General features: G+C 41.5%; 1 protein-coding gene across 2 annotated transcripts in view; it reads left to right on the top strand.

Annotated features, from left to right (window-relative positions):
- Window positions 1-777: 777 nt before the first annotated feature.
- INO80C (INO80 complex subunit C) overlaps window positions 778-13,638 on the top strand; it is a 31,576-nt gene continuing 18,715 nt past the window's right edge. Inside the window, exon 1 of one of the 2 annotated variants that reach the window (XM_075142351.1) lies at window positions 778-1,053. In XM_075142351.1, the coding sequence (XP_074998452.1) occupies window positions 919-1,053 (135 nt within the window). In that variant the 5' untranslated portion in view covers window positions 778-918. The remainder of the gene's footprint in view (window positions 1,054-13,638) is intronic. The other variant, XM_075142354.1, reaches the window with a different exon arrangement.

Raw genomic sequence — 13,638 nt, 5'->3', positions numbered from 1 at the left:
TGGATGATAACAAGAACACTCATCAGTAGGCTTCTTGGGGCTCATGATCTTAGAGCTGAAGGGAGCAATTAAAACCAGCCGCATATTTTATCAAGGCAACTGGAAAAAGCTGACACATTTGAGACTCACAGACCCTTCTCGTGGTCTGAAAGCATTTTGCGTAAACTTTACCTCACTTTGGGCAGGCTTAAGACAGCAATTGCCTGCATACACAGCACTGTCCTCCAGTGCTCACACTGTGCATGGGCTAGGTCCCCCAAATCCCAAACTACAGCTTGTATTCAGTCGAGTCTTACACAGCTTTTTATTTTACACTTCCCAAATGACTGCACGCTGCAGGACTCAAACGCCTCTGTGATGTTCGGGACTCAGCGACAGCGCCCTTTCCAGCCTTGCACACTTACTACCTCCTACGGTTAGCAAACCCAAAGCTTGCCACATTTTGTCACCTCCCACGCACACGGGCGACAGGCCGAGCAGCCAGGCAAGGTGAGCTCCCCCGGGGGCCGGCTCTGCCGCCGCAGCCAGGCCTCCGAGAAGGGGCCCGGGCTACCGCAGGCCGGGGAGGGGGGAAGCAATGAGGAGGCAGGCTGCCTCCTACAAGCTTCGCCCCAGCTGCTAAAGCGCCGGCCTCACATGCCCGTGGTGGAAGCCTTCACAAGCAGAGGCCAAACCGCCGTGACCGCCCCCTCACTAACGGCCTCCCTCACAGAGCCCGGCCGGGGGGAGGGGAGGGTCGCGCCGCTGCTACTGCGCATGCCCGCCCCCAGCGCCGCCGGCAAGCGCCCGCGCCGCCACTGCGCGTGCGCGGGGCTCCGTCGCGCCCGGTGGGGGGGAGGGGGAGCGCTCTCTCCCGGTTCCGCCCCGCCGACGTGCTCAGCCCGGGCGCGGAGGGGCTGGGCTGGGAGGAAGGGAGAAATGGCGAGTCTGATTCCCGCGGCGGCCTCTTCTCCCGCCGGCGCCCCATCCCGTAGCAAGAAGCGCCCGGCGAGCCCGGGCACCGGCAGCGGCCCCGCCAAGAAAAAGAAAGCGACGGGGCCGGGCAGCTCGCAGGTAATGGTCGCGGGGCGCCCAGCGCGCATGCGCGGCGGCGAGCTTGCCCTCCCCTCCCCTGCGCGCATGCTCGCGGGAGGCGGGCGAGGAGTGCGCGTGCGCCTGCGGAGGGCGGTTGGGGCGTGCCCGCGAGCGGGGCGGTGTGTCCGTTACCTCTCCTCGGGCGTCGTGTGGCTGCCGGCGGGGACCGTCGCTCGTCTCTGTGCCCTCGGCGGCCCCGGGGCCTGCTGCTGCCTCCCGCTTGGTTTCCCGCGGTTCCCCCTCTTCCTCCTCGCCTGTCCGGCCCGTGGCTGGGCTGGAAGCTGCCGAGCCCTAGGGAAGGGATGGCGGCTGGGTGCCTGCCGCTGAGCCGGGGGGCTCCGGTGGCCGTCGGGATAGTGGTTTCTTTCTAGGTGTTTGAACGTCGAGTTTCAGGCCTCTTCTTTCATTCCCCTGTACCGTGGAGGTTGTGTCCCCTCCGTGTATACAGCTAGACCGCTAGTACAGTTCTTAATGCTTTTTCCCGTCGGGTGTGTAACTAAGAAGCAAAGCTTAACCTGGATTCAGTTAAAGCTGTGTTTAAAATCACCTAACTGTCGGCGTTGTGCGTGTTGATGCTTTCTGATCAAACTGTCCTGGGAGTTGCTCTGGTTTTTCTGTGCTTAACTTTAGTAGCTTCCTTTATACCTGACATTATGCCATACCTGAGTCCTGTATGTACACCTACATGCATAAACCTCTTGATTGTGCAGGACGATGATTTTAATTTGACATTGTTGATCTATCACGGAGGAGGGACTAGCGCTCAAATGAGCACAATTTAACAGCTGCTGGTTCTGTTGTGTGCAGCTCAAATACAATTTTGCATTACGGCCGCCTCTCAGTTGAGCTGAGTGGACCTAAGAATTAAATGTGAATTGAAGATGTAACCTCAGAGCCTGAGTTTTGGGGAACAGGGTCAGGGGAGGGAGAAGAGCTATTAATGTGAGTTTCTCCTAACCTCCTACCCCCAGTCGCAGCGGGTAGTGCAGTGTCTGTTTCTGCATCGTCTGATACCACCGTGCAGCTCCACAGACCCATCCCCAGCTGATAACATTTGTCCTTTGATTATGAAGTACCATCTCATGTTCCAAAACAGCCCCGGAAGAGGTTGAGAGTCAGTGTGTATATGACATCTGCAGTACGTCTTTGATTACTTCTTTTAGAAAGATTTCGGTAGCTAAAGTGGTCAAAAAAGGGTTGGAAAAAATGGTTGTCTGTCTTTTTTTTTCCCCCAGAAGTGATTCTTCTCAGTAATATTTCATGAACTATAATAGTAGCATAGCTACAAAGTATGCACTACTGCCAGTTAGGTTGCTTATTTTCACATGAGCCATCAGATCAGGGGAACGTTTCTGCATTTTTCAGCAGATCTTCTCTCCAGACAATTCAAAGCCACTGTGCACACGCCAGAGCACAGACGCAAACCCTTCCTCATTCTGAATGATGCTCTTGTAACACTTGTTTTCACCCTGTGGCATTTACATAGTTTCTTTTCCTGTTCTGGTGGGCTCATCCGTAGGAGAGGGAGTATGAGCCAGTAGCTTAATGTAGCTAACAAACTGCACTGTGACTGTGAAGAATTACTGCCTGGCATGATCACGTTTGACAACTCTTTCAAGGTCTGCTAGAGATAACAGTCTGGATTTTCCAGCATGGAGAGGACTGCTCTGTGTAGGTGTGCATGTCTGTGTGCAATGTGTATGCAGATACAAATAATTGTGTACTTATATATCATTTAAATGCCTATAAAATCTTTTATATTTCAAAAACTTCCCCAAACCCTTCAGCCTCTAAAACTGTTTTCTGAAGTTCACGCCAAACTTTAGCCTGTGGGCAGCTTCCAGTATTATGAGACAATCCATGATTTCTTACTCAAACTGGGTTTTGATAGTGTGGGATAAACAGTTTTTGAAATTCTTCTCAAAAGTGATTTCAGTGGAGAAGGGAGTAATTTCTCAGCATTATGTCCAAGTCAGCGTACGCATTCACTGACTTCAGCAGTGCAGATCAATCCCGTAAGGAAAAGAAAAAAATGAGTCTCAGAAAATGCGTAACGTCAGGAATGGGAGAAGAAACAGCTCGTTGATCTTCTAGCAATCACATTCAATGTTGCTGACTAGCTCTGGAGCGAGCTAGTTCAAACAAATGAAATGGGGGCTTTGCATTTTTTGAGTTAGAAACATTGATCATGGGGCACTTTCTTCTGCAGCACCTTTTTTAATCATAATCTCCAGAAGTCCTTATAAAGTCCTTAGTTAATTGCTGAGTAATGTACTTTTTCTGGATAAGGAAACCTGTGGCACAATGAAACACTCGATAATTCCAGTCTGCTGAGCTATTCAGAATGTAGCCAGTCAACAAGCACTTAACACTCTATTTTATAATGTATCCAATCTTTAAGTGGCTCAGCCAATCAGGGACTGGGTCATCCATGAATTTTAAATACTTTTTTTGAATATATTACATACTGGGTATCCAGTCATTGCGGGATTTTTATTTTATTTTAATTTTTTCACTCCAAACAAGTAACGTTCTTCATCTGGAAGTCTGATAGGTAGACAGCTTTAATACACACCACTTTCAGCACAGATTTGGAGGCAGCACTTTTACTTCTCTGACTGTTCACTTTCCTAATTAACCCCTTTGACGTTTTTTAACAGCCTTTTACAGCCTATTGTCAGTCTTTCAGAAGCCAAATATATCATGCCATAGCTCAGCACGAAATGGTTTCTATTTTAAGTAAACTGACGTTGTGAAACAAGTAAAGAAATAGTGAATTATTTCCTTGGTTAATTAGCAAACTAGAGGTAAGAGGATCCGTACCGAGAGCATTGTAACTACTTGCGGGGGTCAGCTTAGGATCTGGGGACTCCCCATTATATTAACTGGTAACTTCTGCTGAGAACCTTGTGCTTGGCCTTCATGAAAATACGCTTCGCATTGTGCCAGCTGTGAACTTACCCACATCTGTGATTCCATCACTGTGATATTAAACAAAAAGCGGGTTCTGTAAGTTCCGCAAATTACATAGTTTGTTTTTCTTTCGCATGCTTTATGTCACAAGTAGCTATCATAGTGCTTGCCCTGAAAGACATGCTGGTCTGGTAAAACTGTAGGTTTCAAAAATGTGTTTATTTTTTTATATAACAAATTTGCTTAAGTATAGCAATGTAATCAATTAGTTTGAGTAACTGTATGTATCCTACAAGAAGGCACAATTATCACACAGTACACAGATTTTTATAAACCCAATTTTGATTATGTTTCTCCAACATATGAATTGCTACTTTCTCTAAGATACAGTTTAGGAACATGACCAAAAAACATTCTTCATCATTTGTATGAGTTACTGACCCAAAGGTATTGAGTCATGTTTGTTTTGGAAGCACATTGCATGTAGGGCTTGTCAGTCATGTCTACAGAAGGAGACACATGCTTTTTGGATATAATGCCTGTATTTACCAAATGTGAAATTAAAAGCGAGTTTACAGGAAAGCATGACTGCAAATTGATTACATCACTTTCATTAGCCTTACACAATTATTCCTCCCATGCAGTTGTGCCACTGAAAAATACCTCAGTCTTTGCTGCAGCAGCAGATTTTTAATGCTGAGGATTGTTATATATATTAAACGGTAACATTCATGTGTCAAAACCAATGCTGTTCAGTGGTTTACATAGCACCATTCAGTCAGATGTCCTGGCCCAATGATTCCCAATAGCTGCTGTGCTGGTTCAGCTCCATCGCTGGCTCTTGTGCAGACTTGTCTCCAGGTCTCCCGTCTTTTTAATTGCTGTCACTTAACCTGGGATAGAATCTTTGACACTGATCTTAAAATGCTACCAGCTCCTCCACCTTAATGTTCACACCATTATTTTTATAGATTATACAGCAACAGGAAGCTTTTAAAAGAGTATATTCTACATCAAGATGTAATTGATGAAACAAAATGCTTGCCCATGACAGCTAGCAAGCTTTAAAAATAAAATTTGTAGTGAGATAAGAGAATGATTTGGAAAAAAAAAAGGCAATTAAAGAGAGAAAATATGCTAAATATTATGGTAATGTGTATTTGCTTACATTATTTGAAACAACTTCAGACATGCATAATGAAGTATAGGAAATGCCTTACTTTGAGAATGACATCATGTTTTGTCTTACATTTTGAATTGATGTAAACTGCCCTGTAAACTACAGAAATACACAGAGTGCGCCTTTTGCTTCCTTCCTCTCCATCATTGCAGCAACAGCAGGTCTTGGTACCAATTAGAAAATACTGAACTTCCTCTTCTGCAATGGTATTTAAGAGTTAAATTATTAAATATATTGATTTTATCTCTAATTGTGAATATTGCAGCAGTACTACTGGCAACCTTCATTTTACGTAACTAGCTCTCATGTGTACTTAACACTTTCTGTATTTCTTGTTCTATGCTTAAAAACAGAAGCTATCCAACAATATTAGAAAATAAAGTCGAAAGGGTTTAAAGTTAATCGTCCTCTTAAATAAGCTCCTCTCATGCACATCATGAAAATAAAAGGAGCGACTCTAAGATACACGTAAAACTTCATTTTTATTTTACATGTAACTGAACGATGATGGTTTATATCGTAAACTGAAGATTATCGGATTAGAGTTCTGACAGACAGCTGTATGTTCAACAAGAAGACTTAAATATATACGTATTAACATGGTTACTGTTACGTATTCAGAAGCTGTCCACTAGAGACAGAGGGCTTACCCTTGTACATAAATAGCATGGAATTGGACTCTAAACCATCAGTAAATTTAATCAATTGTCCTGATACGCTATTTTACCAAGCCTATCACTGTTAAGTAGGAAACCATCAAATCAATTTTAAAATAACTTTGTTTTAAAAAGTCCACTTGATCTGGCTGTAATTTCCTGAAAAATGAAGTTAGGGAGAATGAGTTTAACTACAGAACTGGTGAGTACCACTACAACTACTGAGCTGAGCTGCTGCTCTCACCATGTTCTGGGATAAGTACCTCCTCTCGTGCGTCACAGTATAATAACTTTCTGATCTGAAATTAAAAATTACCTACTTACAAATTCAGACCTTGTTTACTCCAATCAGTATAACACTAAACTTATTCTAAGTATTATAACACTATTCCATATAAGACTTTCTGTAACAGAGAAGCATGATTTTCCTTTTAGTTGGAAATTTAATAAACAAGTTTTGTTTCTCATCAATCCACCTGCCCTGAAAGAGACAGCAGGACCCTGATACAGCATGATAGTAGGGAGATGTAAGTACATATGTATTTGCCAGTTTATTAAAAAGCTACCACGTCATTACGCTCTAGACTACACTACTATTTTTTTTTTTAAACATCTCTCAGCCCTTAAGGTTATGACAGTAACTGAAAATATATGAATTTAACCAATGAAGCAGTGCCAATCTAAAGCTACTGCTCGCCTGGAACAATATCTTTAAAAGATGTAATGTGCTCCCAGGGGATGTTAACTCAAACCTAATTAAATTGATTTAAATGACACTTTCATTGGATAAAGTATAGATAGTTGATTGCTAGTTGCTGAGGTGAGTTCTTCAAGTTCAGCCACTTGCACACTTACAACCCTACCCAGGAGTCTTGGCTCTTACACAGCCAGTTTAAAACAAATTGCCATGTCTTAACAAGAGTTTTAGCAGGTAGTGTTTAAATTGGGGTAGCTACCCCACAGATAGGTAACATACTGTGGCATCACACTGCATGACACCAGACCACAGAGCACTGAAAATCCCCCAAACTTGCAGTTCTCTGGATGAAGCACTCAGAGGGTCACCGCTTACATCTCCTAATCCTTTCAAACACAAGGGACCACAAAGATACGTCCTGCAACAAAGCAGACAGTGAACAGCTGCAATGTTAAGGTCTTCCATGGGGTTTTTGTACTCCTTCCAAAAAACCAGCTTATTTTCAAGCAGTCCACTAATGAGAGCCAGGATTATCCTGAGGTACCAGTTTTTGTCACTTGCTCATTTGAAGTCAAATCTGTTAAAGAACCATAATCTCTCCAGTCCCTGATGGGGCAAAAACGGTAATTAAAAGACAATTAGCAGATTTTGTAGGAAATCTGGCAAAAGTTATACGTGTGTTTTAATTTTAGCTTTATTTAAAAAAGGGAATTGCCTTTACAGAGCAATCTAGATTAAAAGGGAGACTGTCAAAACAGAGCTAAGAATTGACTTTGCTTGACATTTATCACATATTGAAGACTTTACATGATCTGTAATCATAAAAGTATGTGAATTTCCAAACCAGTCTATGCCAGTCTCAGAGAATTGCCAACCCCCCAACCAAATGTGATTAGATTTTAGATTTAGAGTAAACACAGATGTGTTATGTTGTAGAGAGAAAGGCAAAAGCATATGTGTATTGACTTTTACTACAGGCGTCAGTACGCTGGTATCATATTTTTTACCCTTCTCCCCTTATCCTAGTAGAGAATTTTAATTTTTCCTTTAGCTAACAGAAAACGGAGAGTCTTACTAGGATCACACTTAATTGCAGGATTCATAATAAACATACAAGAAACTTAGGAGACATAATAAATATGGTTCACTGCTTCTATCATAAGGAGATAAAATAGGATGGATTATTTTTTGAAAGAGAAAGAATAATCTAAAACACTGTATGCATGTACTTTAGCGTGACATTTTGTCTGAGAAGTAGAGCTCCTAAAAAGCAATCTCAGAATCCAGTTAGCTCATTAAAAGGTTCAGGTTACAGAAGAAAACTTGGAATAACTTAACTGTCTAGATACTGCAGATTTGAAGAGGTGTCAGACTGTTTTTCACATTTTTGTAAAGTGTAATGCTTGTGTTAGGTAATATTTCAGTTCTTGCTTTAGCGAGGCATTAGTAGTTCTATAAATGTATTAATTTGGGATTAGAAGGGCTAATAGAAATATTAATTTGGTAGCCTGGGAGGGTTTTGAACACATTTTCTTAAGCATTCCAAGAAGCCAGAATGGAGACATTGGCTATTTATTTAGACTTGCAGAAAGCCATAAAAGTTGTGACACTTGGTGGTGTGAAATATACCTGGCCCTCACAGCAGAATTCACGTCCATCAACAGTATGTCTTGTCTCACTGCAAAGCACACCTACAACTTCAAGAGGCACAATTAGGCAACCTATTAGCCTCTCATGATCCAAAAGGAGAGTCCCAGTCTCCTCCTGTCTTCTTCAGTCTTACCCACCTCCACAAGTCTCAGCTGCATGCACCTGCTGCCTGCATCACACCAGCTTTGGTACTCGCCAGACCTACTCAGCCACTGATAGAGGTCATCAGTCAGAAGACTGACTTACCAAACCTTCCCCCTCTCCCAGGACGCTGCGTTGTCTCCTGCTGCATTGGTGAACTGGACTGATTCACAGGGAGGTCTAACAGGTGTTGGAGGGTAGCACAAGGAAGAAACAGGTTCACGTGGCAAGGAAAACCACTTTTCCACTACAAGCAAGCTATTTCACGAGCTTAGATGCTCTTAACTGCGGGTTTCGTTAGTTTACAGTAACAAACTAAAAGAAAACTGCAGCAGCTTAAGATCTGATTCATTAGTAGATCCAGTGTCACTGCCTGTGGGAAGACCTGGAGAGTAACAGCTTCAGCTGTCATGCTGCTTGTCTGTGAGTCTCCGAGTACCTTAGAAATGACTCTACAAACTCCAGCAAGCTCTGTGAGATGCCACCAAAATAGGCTAGCAGGAAATACTAAGGACTGGTCCTAATTCTACTTCCCCCTGAAGATTTAGGCAACTCTTTCCAGTTGGGATTCAGAACCATGAACATCTGCCTTCCTGAAAGCAGATATTAAATCCTTTCTTTCAAAAGTAGAACAGAAGTCACACTTACGGCACCGATATTTGCTTTTTATATCTTGTGTCCTTACAAGTGCTTGCTGTGTCCTTCACTTGAAGCTAGTCCTGTTCCTGCCACTGCCTGAGGGGATTCAAACCCTCTTTTTCCCCATGCGCACCCTAACCACCAGGCTGGAAGCCAGTCTGGTGTGGGAGGGGAGTGTGGAAATGTTTTCTCCGCTACAGCCAAGGATGGAGTTCCAAAGAGAACGGCTCCGTAGTCTGGTATTGAACACAGTTGTCAGAATGGTCTGCTTATGTATTTTAGGTATTTATTTCTGTTACATGTTTTGTCTAATGATAATTTTAATGCAAAATACACAGTTGTGCAAACAGGGATCAGAAATCTTTTCCGTTCAAAACTCTAGCCAAAAAGCTATATAGTCATGCCATCTAATATCATGCATTTATGTTGTAATAAAAATGCATCACTGTTAATTCAAGAAACAAGTTTGAAATGGATAGAAGGAAACTATTTTGTGAGTAATATGTAATTAAACTGTAAAGTCCATCATTCTGGGAGGGGTAAATATCTGTACTTACATGGTTTGTAATCATCCTGCCCCAGGATGTAAGTGCTGGCTGACTCAGGAAAAAAAATTGTCCTTGCTGATTATAAGACCCTGCTGTGGATAAAGAGCATTTTGGGGAATTAAAAGAAAAATCCTTCTGTAAAGCATTGCAGGCCATTGCTAGGATTTACCACATGAAGAGAGACTTCTAGAATCATATCTGTCCTTTTATCATTTATTAAACAGAAACAAATTATTTGTTGTATATCATATGTCCTTAATTTTCATTAAACAGACAAAATATCGCACTTCGTGTGCTTCCATGCACAACCTGCCTAATATGTGAATTACATAAAATCTGACATAATTTAACAAGGTACCTCATTTTGCAAACATCCACAGGCCTAGGGGTGAAACTGTCTACACAGTTCTAAGCAAGTTAGGTTTTTACTTTTCTGCCCTTGCAGTGTTGGCATGCTTGTAGCACTACTTACCCCTGTGTTCACAAGGTTGCAATGTGCTTATCACGACAGCCTTATTTACTGCTTCCTCAGATTTATGCTTTTCTGAGTTAGTGAAAGAATGAGAAGAGGGGTAGAAAAGGCTGAGATGCCTATGATAGCTTCTGCATAAGTTAGACAAGGTTTACAGGTAGGGATAATATCACTTAAGTGGTACAGCTGGAAAAATCAAATAAGCTTTCAAGCATCTAAGTCTATTTTCAAATCTGAAAATGAAACGGCAACTTCCCAAGCTAAATACAGAACAACTGCTTAGAGTTTGGTTAGGTATGTATCAAGTAGACCATCTTTGAAGAAAAGGTTAGTGGCATCCCAGGAGTACAGGGGTTGTTAATCAGGGAAGGGAGGGAGTATTATGAAAATACTCATCATCTAGGAGAAAGGAGGAGGGAGTTAAAACCCTGTAGGAAACTGTGTGAAAGTTATGTGCCATAAAAACAGTCTTTCTATTGAGTCAGTGGTGTATTGGTATGCAGTCCATCCAGAAGCTTGTCTTAATTTTCCAGATACACAGGTACATTTGATAAAAGATGACCTCTCTGCCTAGAAACTTTGTTACATTTATGCCCTGAAACCATCAGGACTACAGCAAAATACTGCTGAAATGGAACATGCAGAAATTAGGGCAGTAATTAAGGTGAGTTATGTGACTGCTCATGACCAAAAGAGCTTTTTGTTAATAAAACCAGTATTTTCTATTTTATAGGATATTGATTTCTAACTAGGGAGATGGAGAGTTGCCCAGAGGGCTGTGGAATCTCTGTCCTTGGAGGTGTTTAAGACCTGCTGGGACAAAGCCTTGAGCAGCCTGGTCCGAGGTCAGTTTTGACCCCCCGCTTTGAGCAGGAGGTGGGCCAGTGACCTCTCGAGACCCCTTCTAGCCTCTATGATTCAGTGTTACCATGTCTCATTTCAGACAGCTGATTTATGTGATTAAGATGGGTGCGCCCTCTCCCGAGACGAGCAGTCGTGCACTCCTTCCGTAGGCAGGTCAGGGTACCTCAGTTGGGTACTTTTCCCGTAGTGTATTAATGAAGCCCAAAACTCAATGACTACATTTAGACAGTATTAATTCTCCCTACACTGTAACAATAGTTATGTTTTAGGAGAACTGCTTTTCCCTGCGAGGAACAGCCCAATGTTCTTACAGCAAAATTAACTCTTAGAATCAACAAACTGGAATAGGAGAAGGCCATTTTTCCTTGACACATGCACAGTGTGTTCAGGCTCCTCAAACCAAAGTACTGGAAAGTACTTATTCCTTAAGTTGATTATCTTTGTTTACATAGTCTAGAACTAGCAACACTAGTTTGAGTCTCACATTAGAGACCTTAAATTTTCTCAAGTCAGAATTTCCCTTTTCTCCTTAATTTTTGTTAAACCTATTTGTTGCAGCCAGAATTGCCTTTTGTTGCAGCTACGGAATTGCCCTTTTTATCCTCCTCCTTTCCATCTGTCCAAAAGGTATTTTTTTATTTGCTAAATAATTCATTGTGGGAAACTTCTTAAAATACCCTGTTAAACCCATCACAAAATATTAAATACTATGTTTCCCTCTCACGTACGATTGTGAATGTGATACCAAAACTTCACTAATTCTAATGTAGTGGACAAGTCAAGTCTTCTAATAGTTCTGTTCTGTTTCAGGTCCAGCAAAAAAGGCAGTTGGGATACAAGTTTATATGCAAAACACTGAACTGTCTGGCGCTCTTCAGATGTGCTGCAGTTCCTCAACTTCAATATAAAGTATCAGGGTGAAATGTATGGCCACAGAACTTACATAGTTGAGTAAACAACCACCTACTTCTACAAATGTTTCCGCAGAAATACTTCAGAAATTTGCCTTGAAATTAGCATCAGTATACAGCTCTCTCCTCCCTTTTCCTCCTGAGCAGCCTCAAAATAGTTTACAACAGATACTTGTATTACCTTGTTTTCATCTAAATTAGAATTTGCCATATGTTTATTTTGGTTCAGTCATCATTTTTTTCTCATTATCCAGTTAAATGTAGGTATCCATAGGATAATGCACCTACAGTTTTGCTGAGTACAGGAGACCTAGTGTGCTGTTCGAAGCAGCAATGATTGGTATTGAGTTTGCTAGAGGAAGGAAAGTGGATGTAGTATTCAGGGCATGTACAGCCAGATTTTTTTTTGTCCCATAATATGAAACAAACAATAAAGATGACATTTGTAGTCTGAAGGTTTTTATAAACTAAGATATAGTTTCTTTCTTGTCCGCTTTTAAAGACCTTTGGAGCATCTGACACGATTAGTGCTCTCTGATACGTTATGGCTTTGATAACTTCTTGAAGGCTTGGAGAAAGAATATTTTTATTCTCAATTGCTTTAGAAGTGGAGTGTTCCATACGTCACATTACCTAACGTTGTCTTTCCGACATTGTGTTTGGGTATGACAGTCTTAAGTACCCGTACACAAATGGAAAAACCTCTTGAGTAGCTTTAGACTGTAGTGCTAAGCCTTTGCAGTACAACTGCATTTACTAATGCATCATGGCAGCAGTAGGTATAGTTAGCAGAAACGTAATAGAAATAGAATTTTTATCTATTTAAAGTGACAATTTAGACAGACAGAAGGAAGTCCTAAAATGTGCAAAAATAGGGAAAATGCAAAAGGAAAGTTTTGTCTTCTGTATGAGTTTACCACTTAGTCCATAATATCTGAATGTAAATTTGACTATTCTAATTCAGGTCTATTTTTCCTACGAAAAATAGATAGAATAGGAGCTCTGGAAGACAGATACACCCTGTCTTTACTTGAAACTAATTAATTGCCTTTCCTTGACGAAATGTTGTTTTGTTTTTGTTTGTTACTCAATCGTCGTTTCCTGTCAAAATGGATAATGTTTTACAGAATAAACTAGAATCAGGAAACTGAGTGTTTTTTGCAGGATGCAATTGCTTTCCTGTCAGCCGTAGGAGCCGGTATCTTTTTGCTTTCCTTGTCCCTGGTTCAGTCACACGCAGATGAATGGACTTGGATCCTTCTCCTACCTTGGCTGAAGCCTGTTATTCGACAGAGGGATTTTGATATGCTCCCTGAGCAGCATTACAATGTTAACAGCGCATGAGCATATTGTAATCCTCCAGTCTTTTCTCCAGAAATACTTTGACCTTAACTGTTCTATATCAAATGATGTATTTTAAACTTTAAGAAGCGGTTTAGCCAAAGTCCTTGACTGAACTGAATTTTTCTGATAGAGAAAGGAATGTACTGGCAGTTTTTATAAAAATTCAATTGTGATTTACTCCAGTCTTTTTCACTAGTATGCTTCCATCCATTTTCAATCTTAAGGCCCATCAATTTAGAAGACTTTTTTTCTCTTGGGGAATCAAAATATTCTGTTAGCTGGGCTCAGTTTTACCCTTGGTGAAAGTATGAACTAGCATGTGCTTTTTCATTCCATATATACTGAAATTTTTAGCTCCAGAGCTGCTTCAGCATGCTATTCAGCTCATGAATTTGTCCAAGTTACAATTTTCTTAATAGAGAAAACTGTCAAACGTTATAAACAAGGAATAATCCCAATCCACCAAATGAAATGTAAAAGTGAGAGATCCTTTGCAATTATTTAAGCCAAAGGGAGCTTTGTGGCAAATGCAAATTAAACCAAGCTTTT

This window comes from Calonectris borealis, chromosome 2, assembly GCF_964195595.1.
Source record: "Calonectris borealis chromosome 2, bCalBor7.hap1.2, whole genome shotgun sequence".
Taxonomy (NCBI): Eukaryota; Metazoa; Chordata; class Aves; order Procellariiformes; family Procellariidae; genus Calonectris; species Calonectris borealis.
The sequence above is the reverse complement of the archived record's forward strand: the minus strand, read 5'-3'. Positions and strand labels throughout refer to the sequence as shown.